This window comes from Stylophora pistillata, chromosome 1 (assembly GCF_964205215.1).
Source record: "Stylophora pistillata chromosome 1, jaStyPist1.2, whole genome shotgun sequence".
NCBI classification, from domain to species: domain Eukaryota; kingdom Metazoa; phylum Cnidaria; class Anthozoa; order Scleractinia; family Pocilloporidae; genus Stylophora; species Stylophora pistillata.
Window position 1 is genome coordinate 101,403 of NC_142519.1, and position 22,917 is coordinate 124,319.

The 22,917-nt window shown below is 38.4% G+C and overlaps 2 protein-coding genes and 1 pseudogene across 6 annotated transcripts; 2 read left to right on the plus strand and 1 right to left on the minus strand.

Moving 5' to 3' along the window:
• Window positions 1-241: 241 nt before the first annotated feature.
• On the minus strand, window positions 242-5,560 carry LOC148740687 (flavin-containing monooxygenase 5-like). Of its 4 annotated transcripts, none has more exons than XM_088746931.1 (3): window positions 5,500-5,560; window positions 3,941-4,127; window positions 242-3,308 (listed from the first exon to the last, which is right to left on the minus strand). In XM_088746931.1, exons 2-3 carry the CDS (start codon window positions 4,117-4,119, stop codon window positions 1,931-1,933), a joined length of 1,557 nt encoding a protein of 518 aa, XP_088603057.1. In that variant the 5' UTR covers window positions 4,120-4,127; window positions 5,500-5,560; the 3' UTR covers window positions 242-1,930. The 4 variants fall into 4 exon arrangements, with proteins under 4 accessions (XP_088603057.1, XP_088603058.1, XP_088603059.1 ...); XM_088746932.1 differs by lacking the exon at window positions 5,500-5,560 and adding an exon at window positions 5,133-5,490; XM_088746933.1 differs by lacking the exon at window positions 5,500-5,560 and adding an exon at window positions 5,381-5,471.
• A 36-nt stretch (window positions 5,561-5,596) lies between these two features.
• Window positions 5,597-22,917, plus strand: LOC148740688 (DNA polymerase alpha catalytic subunit-like; annotated as a pseudogene). Its single transcript, XR_015996017.1, has 33 exons — window positions 5,597-5,703; window positions 5,785-5,860; window positions 5,962-5,998; window positions 6,672-6,768; window positions 7,272-7,340; window positions 7,636-7,670; window positions 7,811-7,891; window positions 8,598-8,657; window positions 9,249-9,301; window positions 9,410-9,458; window positions 9,643-9,862; window positions 10,346-10,485; window positions 11,289-11,311; window positions 11,451-11,517; window positions 12,395-12,449; window positions 12,586-12,645; window positions 12,716-12,782; window positions 13,461-13,518; window positions 14,053-14,112; window positions 14,256-14,309; window positions 14,410-14,484; window positions 15,414-15,487; window positions 15,833-15,897; window positions 16,049-16,086; window positions 16,384-16,446; window positions 16,873-16,929; window positions 17,144-17,228; window positions 17,859-17,920; window positions 19,219-19,308; window positions 19,605-19,664; window positions 20,203-20,259; window positions 22,444-22,468; window positions 22,862-22,917. The product of XR_015996017.1 is annotated as a DNA polymerase alpha catalytic subunit-like (transcript).
• On the plus strand, window positions 20,266-22,437 carry LOC148740689 (uncharacterized). The gene has a single exon (XM_088746942.1). The coding sequence runs from the start codon at window positions 20,746-20,748 to the stop codon at window positions 21,838-21,840; it is 1,095 nt and encodes a 364-aa protein (XP_088603068.1). The 5' UTR covers window positions 20,266-20,745; the 3' UTR covers window positions 21,841-22,437.

Consider the following 22,917-nt stretch of genomic DNA (forward strand, 5'->3'; position numbering starts at 1 on the left):
TTTACAATTGGCTGTGAGTCAGAAATCACAAAAGGGGAGAACTCAAAAGTGTATCGAGTGCGAATGTTGAACTAAGAAGATAAAATAATAAGCACCGAAAGACACCGGAGAACATCAAGGGAAGACAGGAAGAGTGGCTAGTGGCTTCACCTTAATAAGTGTTACTTTGAAGGACAACCACGGACCCGAATTTTACGTATATCGAGGAATTATGCATTTCATTTCGTCTTCCAATATGAAGTAACAATATGGTCAAGCATTGATTAACTTCTCAGTATTTTTAAACACGTGCGGTGAAACTAAAAGGAGAAAATTACAATGTACAGGATAAGGAAAAGCGCCAAGAATAATAACAAAAGGAAGCGAAAGGAAAACAAAACGGAATAAAATAGACTGCAATCTACATCTGATCTTGTCTTAAAGGCCTAAAGAAACTCCAACGTTGCGTAACTCGAACAGACAAAACGTTAATAAAATACTCCGATGTGACCCCTTCGATCCCCTAACTTCAACTCCACAATAACAAGGAGGGCGTTCTCTAATAAGGCTATCATTGTAAACCGGTTCAAACAGGAACGCCTAGCTACGTGAGCGATTTAATCTGTGAACAATATCACACGAAAAACATAGGGGTAAACTCGATAATGAAACAAAACAGAACTCCAGCTGCTTTAAATCAGACCGACGGTAATTACGTAATCAAAGTCCCTTTTTTCAATGTTCATTACACTGTCACTGAAACATTACGTCTAGAATTCGATATTTCCCATGAGTAATCTAATATTCTGAAAATGTTGTTCGGTTTAGTTAATTTCTTCGCCGGTAACTTCTATTTACAAGAGAGACTCAATTCTCTTTAATACATTGATATTCTAGGAAAATAACTTCTCTTTGTTAAAGGATTTTAAAACAGCTGACCATTTTCTCAGACTAATTTGTTGGTAAAAAAAAAAATTAAGCGCGGACAGCTTACGACTTTAAATCGAAACTAAATGACTTCTTCACTCGTCATCTGATCTTTACTGTCTGTGAAACACTATGTGTATACACCGAATGCAAATATGGCGTCCAATTTGAGTTGCCATTGTTCTGGACTCACTAACCTCGTCTTCGCGTGGAAACGTGTAAGAGAGTGTGAGAGGCTAGTGAGTCCAGAACAATGGCAACTCAAATTGGACGCCATATTTGCATTCGGTGTATAATTCGACATTTTTTTCGAGTACTTCGATACTTTGAAAACGTTGTTCGGTTTAGTTAATTTCTTCGCCGGTAACCTATTTACTAGAGAGGGTCAATTCTCTTTAATACATTGATATTCTAGGAAAATAACTTCTCGTTGTTAAAGGATTTTAAAACAGCTGATCATTATCTCGGATTAATTTGTTGGTAAAAAAAAAAAAAATTAAGCGCGGACAGCTCACGACTTGAGGTCAAAACTAAATAACTACTTCACTTCTCATTTCATCTTTACTGTCACTGAAACACTATGTGTATAATTCGACATCTTTTACGAGTAATTCAATACTTTGAAAACGTTCTTCGGTTTAGTTAATTTCTTCGTTGTTAACCTGTAGTTACTAAAGTGGCTCAATTCTTGGTCGTTCATTTGCTTGTTCCTTGTTTTCTTATTATAAAAAAAGAAAAGAGGAAAAGCCAAAGAAAGAAAAAAAAGTATAAAATGTAACAGAAAACAAGAGTGCAAAAAATAACCATGATGGTAACCCTTTGAATCCAAGAGTGACCAGCATCTAATTTCTCCTTACAATATCATCCCTGAATCACACATCAAGGTCCTGAGAATTAAGGAAATGATCACCACTTGGAGAAGCTCTTGATCGTTACACAAATTCTCCATGTCAGTACTTTAGGAAATGTATAGAAAACAGTATGGAGAATATGCATGTTGATGTTAGTGTATGAAGTTTCTGGTTTAACAAAATTTAAGAATGATAAAGGTTACAATGAACATTACCAACACAAGCAAAGTGATGGTTCCATAATGCATGAGTGGGGTGATGGGAACAGAACGTACAACTTCTTTAGCCTTGCTCCACTTGTGTGGACCCTGCAGTCTCCACTGAGCTGGCCCACAAGAACCTATAATCAAATTCCAAGCCAAGGAGGGGTGTCTCCATAGCTGCGGCCTTGCACCGAAATAAGATGCTATCTCGTCAATGTAAGGAATGGGGTCTTGTTGAATGGTGTGTCTTGCTGAGGCATAGTAGATGCTCTCACTTCTTTGCTGGTCTTGCTTCATGTTGTGGAACATTTTCTCTATCGAAGGGAGTTTGATTGTTCCTTTACACAGCTCTGAAAACCATCGAGCTTGGATTTCAGAAACTGACAGTAGACCACCAGAAGCTGGCTGCGTAAAACCTACGAATGCTAATGAGGCTCCAATTTCTGGAGCAAAAACATTTTTGAAGAGCTTCATTTTGTTGGTGCTTTCCTCCACAACTTGAGCTTTAACTTTGTCATCTAAAAATGGCAGATCAATATGATACCCAGTACAACAGACTATAACATCAGATGCTGTTTTTGTCCCATCGGTAAAAGTAACATTGTTTCCTTCTAATGCTGCAATGTTAGGTTTCACTTCAATGTTCCTCCTCTGAATGTGATGAATTAGCGTAGGGCTTACAGTGGGCTGGGTTTGACGAGCTTTCATTTTGGGGTTTAAATTCCAGCGCCAAGGGCTTCCCACCACACTTTGAACTATCAACTGAAAGATAAAATTTGACAAACTCCATGGAAGCCAAAAGAACAGACGACAGGCATAATGATCAGTTGGGTAACCATGGATGTAGTTGGGTATAATCCATGCACCAGATCTTGTTGAAATACAGACGGGTTTTTTTCTTCCCAATTCTGCCACATTGACTGCAACATCTACAGCACTATTTCCAATACCAACAACCACAACCTTCTTTCCCATGACCTCATTGCTGATTGCATCTTTATAGTCAACACTATGGAGTATTCTGCCTGTGAATGTTTCCTGACCATCAAAGTGAGGCATGTTTGGTTTGGCATGATGCCCAGTTGCTATGGCAACACACTTGACAAAGGTTTCCTTAGAACCACCTTGATGCATTCCTGCACTGTCCACTTTCACCCATGTTATTTTCCATCTCTTAGGGAGCTGCTCAATGCAAACTACCTTTGTTTTGAAACTAATATGTTCTCTGATACCAAAATGTCCAGCATAGTTGTTGATATACTCTGCCATGTGCGAGTGGTGAGGATAATCAGGAATGTTGTCAGGAAATGGGAAGTCAGAGAAGCAGTAGTTGTGTTTTGAGACATTTCTGTGGAACAAAGATTCTGAGTTTAGCATTCAGTGACTCATGTGAGTACGAGATATGCCGGTAATTAAACTTTAAACTGAAGCCTGGGTGCACGGAAAAATGCCCCAAGTCACTGAACCCTTTCACTCCTCAGATCTAATTGTTAATTCTCCCGTACAGCTGCTGTACAATTCCTTGTAAATGAGAAATGAAAATTTGTTGTTGGATCAAGACAACTTCTACCTGAAAAGTTTGTGTATTCTCATTACCTGTTTGTTGGATAATGTACAGATGCTCTAGGGAGAAGTCAGATGTTAATTGCTTCGAGGAATTACAGGCTGGGTTACAATAGACTGCTTTGAGTTGAACATGAGAAGTGAGTTGAGCACCACAAGAGAAATTCCATTTGTACAAGAAACCATGTATTATTTTGTTTATCACATAAACACCATAGACCTTTACTGACGAGAAAAGATAACATTATAGGTGAATGAACCTGACAAGTGACATTTCAGAAGCTGATTGGCGATATCAAACCTACATAAAAAGTTATTGCAATTTTACACAGGTGAAGTTAAAGTTTTTTTCAGGAACAGAGATATTTATAAACCACAGCAGTTTGTACAATAAATAGTGTTATTTTTCCTACATACATATGTGTGAACTGCATAACTCCATATCCATGCTCTGTAAAATGCCACAGACCTCCAATATGGTCGGTCTGTTCAAAAACAATGATCTTGAATTTGTCATCCAACAGACATTTTGCTGCAGCTATCCCAGAAATCCCAGCTCCAATAACTGCAACATCATAGTCTAAATGAAAACTCATCTTTTAACCTTAAAAATCAAATAAAAATGTAGTGTTAAAGTGATCAGCGAAGAAAAAAGAGGTCTACTGTATTGCTTCAAACAAGAGCCTAAGCTCTAATGAGCACCCTTCCCTGAATAAACGCTCACCCCCTAGGGCACAATATTTAAACAATTGCTTCTCTTGAATTCTCCAATCTCTCTTTCTTAAATAATTTGTAGGAATACACGGAAACCTTGTTTTGTAACTGCCGCCTGGTTAGCTTATGTTGTAGAGCACCAGATTGCTGTGTGGGAGAGTGAGGGTTCCAGCCCCAGACTGGACCACACTCAGGGTCTTAAAATGCTTGAGGAGAATGTGCTGCCTTGCTATGACATCTGCAAATGATTAGACACTCTAGTCTTCTCTCATAAGGACAAGACATCTGCAGGGACTGTCTCCTGTATCTTCTTTGTACTGGTTAGTGGGGAAGTTAAAGAACTCACACACTTCTGTGTTAGTCATTCTGGTATTCCCGGAAAAGGATAGAAAACCGTAGGCCCTGTCCCCTGCATCTTCCCTGTACTGGTTAGTGGGGAAGTTAAAGAACCCACACACTTCTGTGTTAGTAATTCTGGTATTCCCGGATAAGGAGAGAAAACCGTAGGCCCCATCCCCTGCATCTTCTTTGTACTGGTTAGTGGGGAAGTTAAAGAACCCACACACTTCTGTGTTAGTCATTCTGATATTCTCGGATAAGGATAGAAAACCGTAAGCCCTGTCCCGTGCATCTTCTCTGTACTGGTTAGTGGGGAAGTTAAAGAACCTACACTTATCACTTTCACAGGTTTATTACGAATCAACTTAACGGGCAGCTCCCAGTTGGCTTGTTAGCTCAAATGGTAGAGCGCTGCTCTAGTATCGCAGAGGTAAGTGGTTCGAATCCCGTACAGGCCTGATTTTTTTTTTTTTTTTTTTTTTTTTTTTTCTCAGGTCTAATTTTCGCTATTGCTTAAATAGCGCTATCTACTGCGAGGATCGTGCATCATACGAACCTACACACTTCTGTGTTAGTCATTCTGGTATTCCAGTATAAGGATAGAAAACCGTAGGCCCCGTCCCCTGCATCTTCTCTGTACATGCAGGGGACATTAAAGACATTAAAGAACCTACACACCAATCACAAAGTGTAGGAACGAAGATTCTGGCGTTGTGATCTGATCATGCGCTAAATTATAATTTTGGATAAAAATGCACATAAATGGCTTATTATAATGTACTTTCCTCGGTATCAAAACACTACCTGATAAATACATGAATGAGTTTTGATACTCTCCCAGTAATGCATGGGAAACAAATGTGTACGACATGCATGACTAGCTGAGGCAACCGGGACGATGCGGGCGATCAAAAGACCCTTACCTTACGAGTGAGTGCACTTCGACAACACAGAAACTGTGAAACACTTGACTAACTCGTGATCTACTTTCCCTACCCTACTAGGTACAGATTTTATCTATGCTCACCATATTTGGAAGTCACCCTTTCGCGCCATTTTTAATTCAAGTTTGTTCAAGATGGCGCCAACTTCAACAGCAGAAGGCACTATAACAGAGACCCAAGACGGTAAATTTTCTGGCATTTAAAGTCATGTATGTTTGTTCTGGCAACAGTCATTATTCACTTTTAAGTCAATTGATTCGGCAGATTTCCAATCGACGCGGCGATCTACACGAACTGTCAAGCGCAATGCCGGGAAGACTTCGGCGCTCGATAAAATAAGGTAAGAGATTTTGCCCTAAAAAATTCTGCTCATGTCTTACTAGTTTTTGCTATTTTTCTCGAGTGCATAATAAACCAACTTTATTGTGAATTCCTCACCAGGACATTTCGTGAGACTGGAGAGAGATCGACGTTTGAGGTATAAAGTTAACTGCATAAGTAGAGCGGTCATGATCGATAATTCTAAACGTGAACAGTTGCTGATTTCTGTACACTTTTACGGTTTATCGTGATATCTGGACCAGCTATATAATACAGGCCATTGAAATCTTTGACATCGTTTTCTTTGATTTGATTGGAGACCGGTTAGGATGAAAGCTGGGAGACCTCAACAGATGTTTCCTCATGAAAATGAGTTAAAGCTATGTACTGTTGACTAGTAAACCATTCTAATAAGCGCCAGTCAGTGTATAAGAACGTCTGAGGATCGTGCGATTGTGTTGCTAAAAGGATCAAACTCTAACTCGCAGGATCTGATTGTTAATTCTCCCTTCTAGCCGCTAATTCCTGATTCATTCTCTTCACACATCTAAGGAAGGTCACTTTGTGAAGATGCCCCCCCCCCCCCTGTAAAGACTTCCCTCAACACCCCTCCCATCCCATCCTCCAAGCAATGATATATTCAAAAAGAAATCTCCCAAACTTTTCCATATATTTCTTTGGATTAAGGTTGTAAGAGATATTGTGGCTTATTCCCTTTTCTGTGACCATCTATGCATACTAAACATAAATCATCACCACAGGGAAAACTATACTGCCTTGGTTTTAATACATTCATTCCCAAAATTTAGACTCAAATTGTTTCCCACCAGGTTGGAAATATTAAAGATGTTTATCAGGTGGTGAATGAAGATGAATACTCCGACATTGTTAGGAAATGACAGGAGGAAGATTGGGTGGTTGATGATGGTAAGAGCTGTGTTCATAGATGTGTGGAATGGTTTTCTTTTTAGGGTTCTTGCTGAATTATAGGGTCAACACCAAACTTCATGTTGGGTCATAAATTACAAAGCCTTTTAAAACTTTACATGCTAATGTCAGCATGGATATTCTCCATACATTTTCAAAGGTGTTGTCTAGGAGAATTTGAGTAAATGTCTTTAGTTGGTGATCATTTGGTTTATTCTCCTGACCTTAATGTGTGATTCAGAGGTGATATTGTAAGGAGAAATTAGATGCTAGTCACTCCAAGGGGTTTAAAGGTTAACAGACCAATTCATGTTTGCAAATTTTTTGATCCCTCTAACCAAAGACAAGGGTATGAAAAAATCTTTCTTTCTTTCTTTGCATTAACTAATGACACCAATGCAGAGTAAATGCAAGGGAATATTATCCTTATATGCTATGAACAATGTTTTTTCTGCTCTGGTATTGTCTGCATACACGAGGTTTGAATGTGCTTTCCTTTTCAGATGGGACTGGATATGTGGATGATGGACGAGAAATATTTGATGACGATCTTGATGATGAGCCATCAACTGGTCAGTTGATAAATAATTAGTGACTGATTATTAATAATTAATCTTTTTTCCATTTGTTTCAAGTAACTTCCAGAAGCAGGGGTTTCATTGAAATGTTTTCTGTAGGAGGGCAAGTGGTTTTCATAGGCAGGCAGGCAAAACTTTTTGAACTGAACTTCTTTATAAGATAAACTTTCCTCCAGCTCATCAAACCAGATGGGCAAAAGCATTCTCACAATGGATCAATTTGCCCAGTGCCCGGCCCCTAATGAAACCCTGCAGAAGTGATTTATGGAAAACTGTTTGAATTTTTCAGGAAAGAATGTCCCCAAATTCAAGCCAAAGAGGCCGGTATGCGCGAGCCTTCTATTTTTGTTGATGTGAATATCTTTCTAATCTTGTTGGATAATGTGCTGTAGAAATCATCATAATTATTATAATATTGTGTATTATTTACTCCAACAAGCTACTTATTATCTCATTATTTAAAGAATGTGAAAAAGCCAACAGTGAAGCCAAAGACAATTAACAAGATGCTGTTAGCTGCAAGTGCCAAAGCAAAGAAGGCTGAGGCAAGTGTGCTGAACACATTTTTTTCTTGCTTAAGACTTTGACCTTGATAGTAACATTAACTAGTGATTGTGTAGTCTGACTGTACAAGCAAGAGGAGTAGTCCTGGGAATGACTGTTGTCAGAAGGAGTGACCAAAGTCTGGGGTGGATCTAGGATTTAGTCAAGGGGGGTTTGGAGAATTGCCCAAGGGCATGCTCCCCCGGGAGATTTTGAAAATAAGGTCTTCGGAAACATGATCTCCAGCATTTTTAGGAATAATTTAGGGGGTTCGACCGAACCACCCCTGGATCCACCCTAGCAAAGTTTTAACAACTTAAGCAAAAGGCATTCGAGTTGTTGTCACCTGGGTGCAACAAGCTCAGTCTCTGTTAATTGATTGGTCAGTTTTGGGTAATGTTATTGGCTGTAAGACTCTTGTAGCGTAAGTCAGTCCAGATTAGTTAGTTTTGCTTCCCTGGTATTGTTAGTTTATTCTGTTTGGTTCTTTTGTTCTGTAAATGTCATAAATGTTTTGTTTGTGTGGTGTCGATAGTTGTTGACATCTGCTGAAAGGAATCTGTTCTAAGTTAGACAGCCAGCTTTCCATTTACTCTAATGGGATTGATTGTTGTTTAGATGGAGGGAATGCCGCACTGAAACTTGCATGGTCAAGCTCTAACTATGTTCAATTTAAGTACAGTTTTCCTATAAACTGCTATTTTGCAGACTGAAGTAACATCTATTGGTGAAGATGATCTGTTAAATGATCTTCTTAAGGAAGTGGAGGTATGCATAAGAAATGGAAGCATGCCTTTAATATTTTGATAGACCCTCTAATTGATTACTCTGGGTGAAAGTGGTTTGAAAAAATAGAAGGAAAATATGGTTTTCTCCTGAGTCCAAGTTTTTCCTGTCCTCCATCAAATCAAGGTCACTGATGCCAATCAGACCTCCCTCGACAAAATTAAATGTTTTTGTTCAGACCTTATGTAAGACACATTACATATTTCTCCATTGTACAAGTCAACTAACAAGTTGCTCAGTGTGTATGACTTTTGAAACAATATTGTTTCATTAATATTTGATAAATAGATTATGAGCTGAAGATTTTTATAGACATTATACAAGGCTGCACTCTAAAGAAAATTGAATGGAGGCCAGTTCTCTGAAACTGAAATCCAGGGTGCCCAGCACAAGCTTTGTATGAAAAAACTAAAGTTCCCGAGTCGCCCACAAGCAAAAGTAAGGTGCAAGGGGCCACTGGGTGCTGCTAGATCGTAGCCTTGCAATAGTTGATTAGGGCAATCAGTCTGCTGAGCATTTTACACCAGTTGGGAAAGGAGATTTATTGTAAATTATCTTATTCTGAGTATTCAGCAACCAAGACCAGCTCCAGTGAAATTTTCAAAGGGAAAACCACAAGTTTTGAGGTATTTCTTGCAGTATTGCAATGTATCTCCGAAAGAGTTTTGCATTATTTCCTTGGACATTCAGACTCATGATATTTATGGTCTAAAATTGTTTTTTAATTTTTCTAGAACTCCAACATCAGCTTTACCAACTGGTAGCACACCAAGATGACTTCAGGTCTGTCTTCTTGTTGTAGTTAGAAGGGTAGAATTGGGTAATGAGTTGTCCTAAGATCCTTGATTGCCTAGCACACAGCCAGGAGAAATCCACTGGCACAAGAATGATCCCTTTTATCTCTGGGAGTCACCAAAGAGGAATATCCCCCTTCAATATCTCATTATCTCTTTCTGTTACTTAACAGCAATCATCTGGACCACGGCAGAATATTTTTAAAGTTGAACCAAGATCTCCGCCCAAACCCAGACACACCAAAAATTTACCAGCCAAGGGAAAAACTGTTGTAAAACGTGAGCCATCAGAGAGAGAGGAAGGAAGGTATAGCAGCATGGTTGGAGATCCATCAAGAGTAACGAAGGAGGAGAGTTATGAGGCAGCTATGGATATGGATTCAGGGATGGATGGTAAGCATGAAGAATGATCTGTAATAGTCACCTTTAGTTTATCTTAGGTGATCAGAAGTACATGAAAGATCTTTAAGAAATACTGCCTTATGGATAGTCTTCATTAATTATACCTCTGGGAAAGACTGGAATTATTTATCTCCCAATGGAGTTTTGAGAACTCAGCTCCTTTAGTTTGAAAAATAAAACCATCAAGTAGTTTTTAGGTTTAGACACAAAGGAGCATAATTGTACTTCTCATTATTAAATATTTATATTTATCCATATAAAAATTGTTTTTCTTTTGTTGTATTATTTAGTTATACTTTTTGGATATATATTATATATTTATATTGCTGATTTAGTGATTACCAGTTTACACCAGCTGTTCTGTCTCAATTCAGCTGAATGGTCTAATCAGGATAAATAAAGACTTTTATTCAATTATATTTTATTTTAATTTATGGACCATCACCAGTTGATATTTGATGATTGTTTTTCCAGATGATCCTATGATGGGTTGTGATGACTTTGGAGGTGATGACCTTGATGATGTAGAAGCAATCCAGGCATTATCAAATGTAGAAACAAATCCTGATGAAAAACCCAGTGTAAAAGTGAAGGTAGTGTAAAGGCTCCAAGAAGTGCTCTCTCTTCTACATCTCTCCCTTCTAAAGCTTCTTTTTTCAACTCCCCTCCCCCTCCCTTTTAAAGCTTGTAGTTTCAACTCCCCCTCCCTTCTGAAGCTTGTAGTTTCAACTCCCCTCCCCTCTCCCTTCTAAAGCTTCTAGTTTTAACTCCCTACCCCTCCCTGCCACACCCTTTCCCTTTCTGAAGAATACATTTTCCTCCTCCCACATCCCTTGAAACTAAAACTTGGCTAGTGTTTTTATTCTTTTGGACCGAGTAGGGTCTTGGTACAGAATATTACAACTTGTATGTAAAGGCTTCTATTGGTCTTCATGATAAATGTTGTTGATTTTGGAACAAAAGAACTGCTTACTGTACAGGGAAGTCACTAAAGCCAGATGATAGAGAACAAAAGTTCTGGCAATTTGGTTTCTATCAATGAGGCTTTAATGAAACCCTTCTCTAGCACCCAGCCCTTAAGAATCAAAGAGGCTTCCAAAGGGTTTTGTACAAAGTTAGATTCATAGGAAGGCTCCCCAGGGGCTTTGTACAGAGTGAGATCCCTGGGAATTAATGAGGCTCCTTAGGGGTTTTGTATAGAGTTAGATCCCCAGGAATTCATGAGGCTCCCTAGGGGTTTTGTACAGAGGTTTTGTACTGTTGAACTTTCAGAAATTCGCAGTGGTTTTCAACAATAACAACAGGTATTGCAGGGTGTGCATTTTACAAGTTACTACCTGGGAAGAAGGAGAACACTGCTAATGTTTATACTTTTAAAAGGTAATTAATTGCTCTTTTGATTGTAGGTTGAAACAAGTGAAAATGTGCTCTCCCATAAAAGTATGTTAAGTTATTTGAAAATGTGCTTTCCTAATGAAAACCACATAGCTAATGAAAAAATGGTTATTGAGTTGTCTTATGATTCTTGGAATCTATCTTTTGCTTGGTATTTTTTTAAACATCATTTTTGTATTTTCAGAACAACAGAAATTTCTGATGACTCTGCCTGGGAGACAATTCTAGAGAATGAAGAATCGCATCAAGAGGTAATAAATAACAAACCATTTTACTACAGTTTTTAACAAAATAATTATGTTTTTCAAAACTTTTATTCTAGTTGGTTCCTCATGTGCTTTCCTATTAGTGCCCAAATTGGACCAGTAATAACCAATCATGTTAAAAATTTGTTAAATTTCATTTTTTGATTAATGAGTATGATTAGAAATTATGACATAATAAACATTGTATGCATTGGCTGATTGGTCAATTCAATTTCCAAGGGGATGCTTTGTTAGGTTTTAGAACCCGTGGTAACTAGTTATGTCATTAAAGCAATAGTACACATTTTGTGGGCTCTTTGATTAATCCACTTGGGATGTTTGGAGAACACAAGTATTAAGCTTTCGTCATGTTCTACCAACATCCAACATAACTATATGATCTCTACTTATGGAACTATTATTCTATTTTTTTTTCCTTTGATCTCTATTCTAATTGACTGATGTGTCATGTCAATTATTTTTACATGTCAGTGACCAACATGAAAGCCTATGGTACTTTAGTCACTGAGCACATCTTGGCTGCATATTGTTATACTTTTTATTCTCTTTAATTGATGGAAGTTTTCTTTTTGTATATGTTGTAGTTCAATTTTATACTTGGTTCAAATTTTATTTTCCTTTGTTCTTGGTCATGTTAATGTATGATAGTGAGTTTGAAACAAAGGCAAATTAAATTTGAACCAAGGATAAAATTGAACGACAGCATATATACTGTTGATCGATGTTATAAATTTTGTAAATAGTGCATAACAATAAACTTGACTTGACTTGACATCCAGCATGGCTTTGTCAGGCTATAGAGCCCAGAAAAATGTTTTATTGCTTAACTAGATTTGATTGTTTACTTTTGTTGTAACTCTAGGTTCTGTCAGATGTCAGTGTCAACTCCTCTACTCTCCCACTTCAGGAAGTTAATGGTAAGTGAAGAATCTAGAAGATGACTAATTTTTCACAAATTTCCACAATGGAGGAGTTCCATTCTGCCATGATTTACCTTTTCACTCTTACTAAAATAATCATGTAATTTATCTCATTTTGAATTAACAATTTTAGGAGAAAAAGTTCTCAAGTTTTACTAGTTTGATGCTTATGAAGATAGATATAAACTGCCAGGTAAACAGAATGTAAAGGTTTCAATTTCACTGAGTGTACTCCAAGCTGTTTTCAGTTGCTTACAATTTAGTCATTCTCTTGGGTACTGTCTACTTGTTTGGAAAAGTCTGGATTGAATCTGCAAAAACATATGTCAGGTGAGGTATCTAATTTTAAATTATTAATTTTAGATGTAAAAACCTGTTACACTGTATGTTCACAAGAGAGAAAACAAGGAAGTCAGAACAAGAGAGAGTTAGAAAAGTAACCCTTAAACACCCAGAAGTGATTAATATGTAACTTCTCCTTGATATCCATACATTATCCAGCAAACAGGTAATGAGAATATTCAAACTAATCAGGTGTGGGTTGCTATTCTTAGCTAACACCAAATTCTGGTAACTTACTCACAAGGAAATATGTAGAGGGGAGAATTAACGAGTAGATCTTTGGAGTTAAAGAGTTGAAAAAAGCCAAGACAGAGAAAAAGTTCTGTTAGGCTCTTACACTGAGGCAAACCATTCTTTTTTTTTAATTTTTACCCTTCCACTCTCAAGATCTAATGAATAATTCTCTTTACTGTCTATCATACAATTCCTAGGATGTAAGTTTGGAGAATTTGGTATTGGATCAACTATTAATCCCTCAATGGATATTTTTCTCTTTTCTCATCACTTGTTTGCTTGAAACTTTATTGATTTTGTAAGGAGAAATTCTGTTTTGGTCATGCATGGAAGTTACAGGTTTAAACATAGTTTTTGTAATTGGTGTAGTCAATCTACTTTAAAAGAGGAGAAACAGTAACATTTTGTTTGTGATTACCGTTATTGTTGCAGTTGTTCTGTGGCAGTCAAGAACATAGAGAGGCAGATCTTTATTCTTCCACAAGAAAAGGTGTGATAATAAAGCCATTTTACAGTTGTGTACTTAGTTGCCAAGCCTTTGATTTGGAGTGAGGCTGAAGGTGACCTTGTCGTGATAGAGACCTGTATCTAGTTAGTGTGATAACAAAGTGATTTTCATTTGAAAGACAGCAAGGTTTGTATCGTAACAAGGTCACCCCTAGCCTCACTCCCGTTCAAAGGCTTGGCCACCAAGCATGTAACTGTAAAATGGACTATTAATTAACACTTCTGCATTGCATATGAAAATATGTTTTGACTTCATAAACCACAAAAGAAATAACTTGAACTAGTAAACTAAGGAATAAGGAAAGTATAAGGAAAAGATGGCGTCTTATTGATTAATGCCAAGAACATTTTCCAAGTTACTTTTATTCAATCATGCATTTTTTAGTTTATTTTTTCCTATTTTTCTTGATATGCAAAAAGGAAACAAGGACCACTTGAGGTTACTTGATTTCTTCATCTTTTAATGTCTTTTTTTGTTGTTTTGGGTATACATTTGCCTTTTTATTTAATCAAACAGAAACATGAAGTCGATGGCACTGAAACAAATGAACCAGTTGGTTTTATTGATGTGTATTAGGTAAAAACAAAAGAGGAAATCATTTACACTATTTTATTGTAATTGTCTCCTTAAATGTAGAATGTAAAATGTTTGATTTTTTTTTTCTTGTGCAATTTTTTCCAATGACTTAAAAGTAAGTTTCCATGTTCTTTCTTTGCCAGGAATTCAATGAGAAGATTGCAACAAAACACAAAATTAGGAAGTTCATCTCAAGGGTAAACTTGAATATACTAGAATATGTTTGCTGGATACTGATCCGTGTATTTCAAATCTTTAATTTTTTTTCCTCTAAAGTGTTGTCATGTGTCTGTTTAGAAAATTCAAAAGGCTTATGCTTTTGAGATTGAAGATGTCCCTGTCACATCTGAGTACCTGGAGGTTAGATATTCAGTAAGTCAGAAACTTGTTTATTGGTGGCATAAACTTTAAGAAATATTACCTCATTGTATAATTATAATTACTAATATTTTTACTAACATTTTAGAGAAATGCTAGAAAATTGTCCATCAGATTGATTAATTTGCTGAGAGCTGATACCCTGGGTTTATTCAAAATCAAACTCTGAGGTTGCTGTTTGATCTTATTTGTTTCACTCCCAGGAGAGACTCTAAAGGAATTTCCCCCTAAAATACCAAATTTATATATTCTTGGGGAGATAGGTGATGAGGAAAAAGGAAAATAGTCATGTAGCCCTTTGACCCCTGAGAATGATTGACTTCTAGTTTCTCGTTACTCTATCACTGCTGAGTCGAATAGTATGGTCAGGAGAATTAAGGAAATGATCACTATTTGGAAGCGAAACGGAAATCAAACAAATGCGTTTATTCGTAACACGGTAAATGGTAAACTCACAGTAAACATGGTAAATACTAACGACTGCCAAACACGTTGCCACTCAAAAAACTCAAAACTTTTAACTCCTCTAAAGAAACTTCCACACATCAATAAAAACGTCCGCATGATTTGTTCACGACATTTTAATGCGAGTTGCATGCGCACAAGTTCGGTAACTTCTTCTTAACAATCACAAACTCTAGAAGTTCTCGATTGGTGAATAAATTCTCCTTGACAGCACCTTAGGAAATGTGTAGAGAACAGTATGGAGAATATGCATAGTGATGTTATGGGGGTAAAGGGCTGAGAGATTTGACTAGATTTGACATCAAATTCTTAGCACCAAAATGATAGGGAATGTGTAGTACAAAGTGCAGAGAATTGAAACTTAAATATTTGAGCTGGCAGTGGAGACAACAGTATCAAATTTTCCTGTCTTAAGAGAGAAGATTACCTGAAAATTGTCCTCATTTGCTTCTGGACAGGCAGACGGCCCTCGGTTACCATCGGACCTGTCTGGACAAACATTCAGTCATGTGTTTGGTACTAATACTTCAAGGTAAGGTTCACTTTGGCTTATACCTGGGGGATTTCAAGGGTTGAGGAGTAATTGGGGAGGGGAGGGAGACGTGAGTCTTCCAGGTAGGGCGGGGGGGGAGGCAGGTGAGTATAGGCTATGTGGTGAAGGTAAGGATAAAGTTATATTACTTTTACCCTAACCGTCCCCTCCCACACACACACATCACACGTCACAAGTGTTATTTATTTACACCCTAACACTTGCAGCAACAATTGATAACTTTGGAGATATTCCATGCAATTGTTTAACTTGGATGATAATTGATTTTTTGTAGTGTTCCCCTTGGAGGGAGATTTTTTTAAGTTAAGTTCATTTCTATTTCAGTCTTGAACTCCTTTTACTGAATCGCAAGATGAAAGGACCTTGTTGGCTTAATGTCAAGTTACCTCGTGAGTACTTACAGTGATTAAAAATCAACTCTTTTAACTGAATCTCCTACATTTCTTTCATTGCCAGTTGTGAGAACTTTGCGTCACCACGGGAAAAAAAAATATATTTGTGAAATTTATGTTCTGTTATTTTTCTTTTCAATTTTTTTAGAGCTTCCTCAACAACCAGTGAGCTGGTGCAAAGTAGAGGTTGGTATTCTTACTGCTGGAGCGTTCGCAATATGTGTCAAATGTTTTCGGTAAAATGTGTGAGGCTTTGAACAACGCGAGTCGGTGAGAGGTCTGGCACTGAAGAGTATTAGCCCCCTGGCAAACTACTCCTTGACTTGTCCCAAATCTTGCAGCGGGTGGAGAAAAACGCCCGTCTTGTAGCGTACTAACGAGGACTGCTCGCAGGCTCAAAAGCTAACAATACCAATGGCCATTTAGATATGATTTTAAACGAAATTTACTTTAATTTTTTTTTTTTGACATGGTGTCTTGTAGGCTGTAGTCCCCAAACCTGACCTCCTTGAAGTAGCAAGTCAACAGGATCCACCCCCGCCTATGGTAAGAACAGAGATAAAGCAGAGTTTGTTTTTAAAAAATGCCGATGTCAGGATTTTCATTTAAAAAAACCTAGTTGCAGCGAACTAGGGTAAAGCAACAGGACCCAGTTATTCAAAAGGCGGATAACGCTCTCCAACGGATAAATCGCAATTCTGCGGATAAGAGTAAACAAAACGTACAGCGCTGTCCACCGGATACAGACTTGTCTTTTGTCCATTGGATGGATCTTTATTCGGTGCATAGTCATCCACCCTTGGGCTTAGCGAATGCTCGCTAGGCTGAATGAAAAGAAAACCAAGCCACTGAACTTTAGCCAGAGGATTTTCTGATCTTTTTGTGTACTGAACGCGTTACATTGTGTCGCAGTGGCTCTATAAGATGCTGCTAACATGAAGAATTTTATACTGTTTTTCTTTCTTCTTGTAGGTTGTCATGAGCCTCAGTTTTCGGACAATAATAAACGCCAAAACTCACACACATGAGGTGAGCTACAATAGTTCATTGAAATCTTGAAATAGCCTTGAAATGGTCTAGCTTACCATAAAGTCTCTCTGGCTCAGTGATAGTACATCGGAGCTTGGAATCCAATGATCTAAGGCCTGATTCCTCATAAAGACTCAGAACTTTTTCTTTCCCCCACGGTAGTGACACGACTTAAAAACATCATCCTTTAAGTTTTTCCATGTTTTGATTTTAGATCTTAGCTGTGTCAGCTCTGGTTCACCATCAAGTGTCATTAGACAAAGCTGCACCCAAACAGAAGTTTCACTATCATTTCTGTGGTGAGTCTAACAACCATACTTGCTTATAATTTTAATAATAACTTTATTGAAAATGAAACGCCTGTGATGATATTTTGAAATCAGCAATTACTTAGATAACCCGAAAACAAGGAAAATTACTTGAAAAAGAAGCTGAAATTTCAGTGTGGAAATTTTACGCGATATACACAAAGAGAATAATTTATTTGGACCACAGGAATAAATCCGAAGGCGTGATGTTCGATTTCTCTTGGGGACTCTGAATGTTTTCTTTGCCGTCCCACGCTCGTGACAATACAACAAGCATCTTTTTTCACTTCTTTACCGAGCACAAAACTTACCATCTTTCTTACATTATTTACAGGATAAATTTGTTTGCAGAATGAGAGTTTAAATCCACAACTCATTCAATTTTCGCGTTAATCAGATTTGGGTAACATTTCGGGTCTGCCCGATTTAAGATGGCGTCATCCGACTTTTGATGCTTTCGTCGGATTTGGGCGTCTCCGTTCGATTTTGGGCGTCTCCGTCCGATTTTGGGCTTTCTATCATGGTTCTGTTTCATGATTCCATGTCAGGTTTTCACGACTTTTTTGAGACGTCTTATTCAGATACAATCACATCTGTATATCTTTTACTTTTCTGTTTTAGCTGTAAGTAAACCCAACGATCAGATGTATCCTTACGACTTTAGAGATGCTGTCAAAAAGAAGGTAAAAAAACAAAAATACTTGCCAACTCTACCCGATCATTCAAGAATTCCAGATAAAAGTTACTTAGCCTGTGCCACAGGTCACCAAACCTCTCAGATAAAATTGCCAGAGTTTCGGTCAGCGAAGAAAAGCAAGAACGCGGGCGGGCCAAATATGGCAGGAAAGTCAACCGCCCCAGTCAAGTTCTTGTGCTTTTTTGGGCATCTCCCATGACTGCAACTTTGATCAGTTCCATTCAAAAAACGTGACATGTTAAATCTATATTTTTTTTAAAATCTAAAATCGTTTAGGTTTTTATGCTCTTCCCACCTCATGTGCGTAGTGTATGTCAGATGAAGGAAACTTAGGCCCGGTTTAAACGTCGCATTTTACATGTGCCGAATCTAATACTAATTTAAGTTGACCTGAATTAAAAAAGTTCGGCATTTGATTTAAACGTCGCATTTAATTGTGCCGAATTTAATTGCCGAGTGCGATTGACAGCTTCATTCCCAGACTCCGCTCTAAGTCCCCCACTAATATGGCTGACAAAAATAAGGATGCTATTTTGTGTTTTCGGCATTTATGCCTCTCAAGCACCATTCGTGCTGACAGGAAACAGCAACTTATAATGCAGATGGCAGTGCATCATCTGCTAGCAAGAAGAAGACGGCTTCTGTATGTTTGTTCCCTTGTTATGCTTTTCCTATCGCAAAGAAATGCTATAGCACGTGTCCCAAGACCCCGATCGTGCCGTTGATTGATACGAAATGAAGGCTGGTGGCACAAGGTATGAACTATATATTCTGATGTTCGATTCTTTCCCGCCAGTTTTCTTTGCGCATGTCATGTACCATAAAACTGTTGTGTTATGGGTAAAATATAATTAAACATAATTTATGAATTAGATTCAGCACATGTAAAATGCGGCGTTTAAATCAACTGTCGAACTTCAGTCGCATATTCAACTGGATCAGTCGAATATTCGACTGAACTCGTATTTAATACGAATCTGCCAAATTTAATTGATTTAAACATCGCATTTTACGTGCACTTAATTCGGCAATTAGATTCGGCGCATGTAAAATGCGACGTTTAAAGCGGGCCTAAGCTCTTGCAGCAAAGAAGCAACGGTTTGATCACAAGACAATAGATGTGAGGCATCTTCCCTGTTGGGGGATGGGACAGTGCAGAGGAAGGTTTCCTTGGAGAGGGGGGAGGGGCGAGCGGCTCGGTAATTGGCAGGATTTGACGTCTATGCAAACTCGATGAGCAATCTGTAGGCAGTTCTTTTTAATTTCTTATCGTTATCTCATTAGCAAATAAACATGGAGATTACGACATCAGTGAGGGCTCTTTTAGGACTGTTCATGGCCAAGATTCACCAAATTGACCCGGATGTACTTGTGGTATGCGACCTTTATGTTTGAAGTGTTTTTTCAAAGTAATGTTATGCCAGCATGCAAAAAGAGAATGTTTAACTGACGTTATAATAATGTAATTTTAGAATTTACTCAATACTCAGCTCTAGCGCACACAAAATTCAAATTCAAATGAATATAGTCACATCCATTCGGAATTTTCATTGTTGAAGTAGCTATAATAACCCGGAATATTGATTTAATTCTAGCGAACAGGCAGTGTGAGGTCAGAATCATGGCGCCTTAACTTATAAATGGATTCTTATCGTTGTAGCTTGCTTAAGGGTTATGATATCCATGGCTTTGATCTCGATCTTCTGTTGCACAGAATCAGTGCTTGTAAGGTGAACACTACAGCTTAAACAATCTACGTCTTAACAGTGCGTTAGTAAAACAAAAGGATGATTCATTCCAAAACCTCCAGTCCTTTGGGAAGAGCAGTATACCTCATTACTATACAGTTGGATCTGCAAACGGTCAAGATGATGGGAATCCTTCATTCTGATCCGCTCACAAAACCCATCTTGTTCGTGATTGCCTGCTGCCCCTACAAAAGCCAAGCCCTTTTGCCATGCAAAAAAGCTTTTAATGACCAATTTCGTTCGTCGGCCAGATTTTAGCGTTTTTAATATTTTTACGTATCAGAAAAATGAAAAAAGAAAAGAAAACTTAATACTCAGTATCTTGTGATCTTGACCACATGTTTGGTCAATAACATATGTGTATAATGTTTCTAGGCTCAGTGCATAGGGTCAGTTCTTTCCTATGCTGAAATCTGTGGTTATCTTTCGTTACGCGATGATGTTGCACATAATGTCAGAACGTCTATTAAGATTTTTTAGAATTAAAACTGAATTGAGTTTATGTATGATGTTTCTCTAGATTCCCCATTAGTCCTGCCTTGGACGACTGAAGAGAAGCGTTCTTCCCAAGCTTTCTGTAAGTGTCTCGTTCTCACTTTTATATTAGGGACCTTAAGCAGTCAGGACGGCAACGCCAAGGAAGACTTCGATTAAAAAATGAATTTCTTCTCTTAGTTAGAATTTCAAAAATGACTGCATGAGCTTACTGTCTCATACAGCGCCACAGCTCAACTTTAGCATGACATATAAAAGTAGCGTTCAGTGGATTGTAGTTTATGTCTGGATTTGTTGGTTAGCGGTTGTAGTATTGTCGTCAGGTACTTGGATAGTTGGTATGTGGGAGAGCCACAGAAAGAAACAATAGGTCGCATCGGGAAAACTGCAATCCACTGAAGACCTCATTAACGCTACCAAGACTGTTCAGATACCTGACGACTACAAACTAGTGTCATTTGATGTGAAATTACTGTTCACAAGTATTCCACTTCAATTGGCATAACAATGTACTGAGACTGCAATCCGACAATCTACCGACCCACTACCGCTACCGACAGACGACATCATGGACTTGCTAAACATTTGCCTAACGTCTACGTACAACGGTAAACAGTACAAACAGTTACGTGGCACTGCCATGGGGTCTCCAGTTTCTGTTGTTATAGCAGCAATTGTGATGCAGAACATCGAGGAACGCGCCCTTTCGACTTGCCAACAAACGATACCGCTTTGGTTACGTTACATTGACGACACATTCAACGCCGTTGGACATGACGAAATTGACGCATTCCACCACGACCTTAACGAACAAAACACTGACATACAGATTACCAGAGAAGTCGAAGAAAATGGCAAACTTCCTTTTCTAGACTGCCTGGTAAGCCACAACGACAACTCATTACGGACGACAGTTTACAGGAAACCGACACACACCGACAGATTACTAGACGAGTCATCCTACAACCCTACATCACACAAAGCCACAACTAACAGAACTCTAACACGACGCGCACAACTAGTATGCGACTCGACAGACAGCTTATCCCACGAGAACAAATACCTTCACCGTGTTTTTTCGAAGAACAACTACAACAACGACTTCATCCGACGAAACACTCACCGACCCACTACCACTACCGAAACAAACGACACCGCAACCCCTACCACTACAGCAACCATACCGTACATAAAAGGCATGTCTGAAAACATCTCGCGCATCTTACTACCCTTCAATATCCGCATCGCCCACAAACCCATCACCACACTACGTCAGTTACTAACCAACGTTAAAGACAAAGACGAACTGAGGATCAGACAGGGAACAACTTATAAGATCAATTGTTCCGACTGCCAAGCTTCCTACATCGGTGAGACTGGCAGAAACCTCACAACAAGACTGACCGAACACAGACGGGCAACGAGGAAAGGTGATGTCAGCAATCACATTGCTGAACACCATCAACTTACCAACCACAACATTGACTGGGACTCTGCGCAATGCCTAACCTACAGCACTGACTATTTTCAACGACTGACTCTGGAAAGCTGGTTTACTAACTTAGAACAGACTCCCCTAAACAGATGTCAACAACTACCCACTCCATACAAACGACTCATTCATGACATAAACATCACAAACGACCGAAAAAGAATGACCTAACTTTACCGACAGATCGAAACAGACCAATCACGACCGACTTACGTCACTTGAGTCTTACAGCCAATAACATCACGGCAAAACCAACTGATCATTTTACACGAACTGGAATAAGGACATTCTACTGACAACAATCAATTACTTGACTCTGATGATGACTTCCGCACAGGTTGTTGAAACGTCAATCACTACCACCGACAACAGTCCTTCTCCGGACTACACTCACCCGGACGATCAGACTACACCTTCATATGTTACCCCTGGGTTCAAGCCATTTACTGCACAGAATATTATGACTTGTATATAAAGGCTTCTATTGGTCTTCATGATAAATGTTGTTGATTTTTGAAAAGAACTGCTTACTGTACGAGAAGTCACTAAAGCCAGATGACAGAGAACAATAGTTCAGGCAATTTGGTTTCCATCAATGAGGCTTTCCTGAGACCTTTCTTTAGCAGCGATCTCTAATGCTGCCTTTCCTCTGGATCCCTGGGAATTAATGAGACTTCCTAGGGGCTTTGTACAGAGTTTAATGTTTAAGCTCTTTAGATACCATAAACTTTACCCTTTAACTCCCAAGATCTGATTATGAATTCTCCCCTCTAGCTGCTACACATTTCCTTATAAATTGGTTTGGAGAATTTGGTGTTCAATCAAGATAACTTCTACCTGATAAGTTTGAGTATTCTCATTACCTGTTTGCTGGATCATGTATGGATATTATAGGGAGAAGTTACAGGTTAATCACTTGTGGGAGTTAATGGGTTAATCAACCTCTATATTTACCCATCATCCAATGCAGTGTTGTTCTCCCTATTTTAAGCATGTTACATGTAGATATAATAAACCTCCAAACTGGCAGGGCAAATCCTTTTGTCACTGTTGAACTTTCAGGAATTCCTAGTGGTTTTCAACAATGATAATAGGTACTGCAGGGTGTGCATTTTACATGTCACAACCTGAGAAGGAGAACACTGCTAAGGTTTATACTTTTAAAAAGTATTCATTGCTCTTGTGATTGTAGGTTGAAACAAGCAAGTGAAAAGTAGGCAGACAGAAAATGTGCTCTTTCTCACAAAA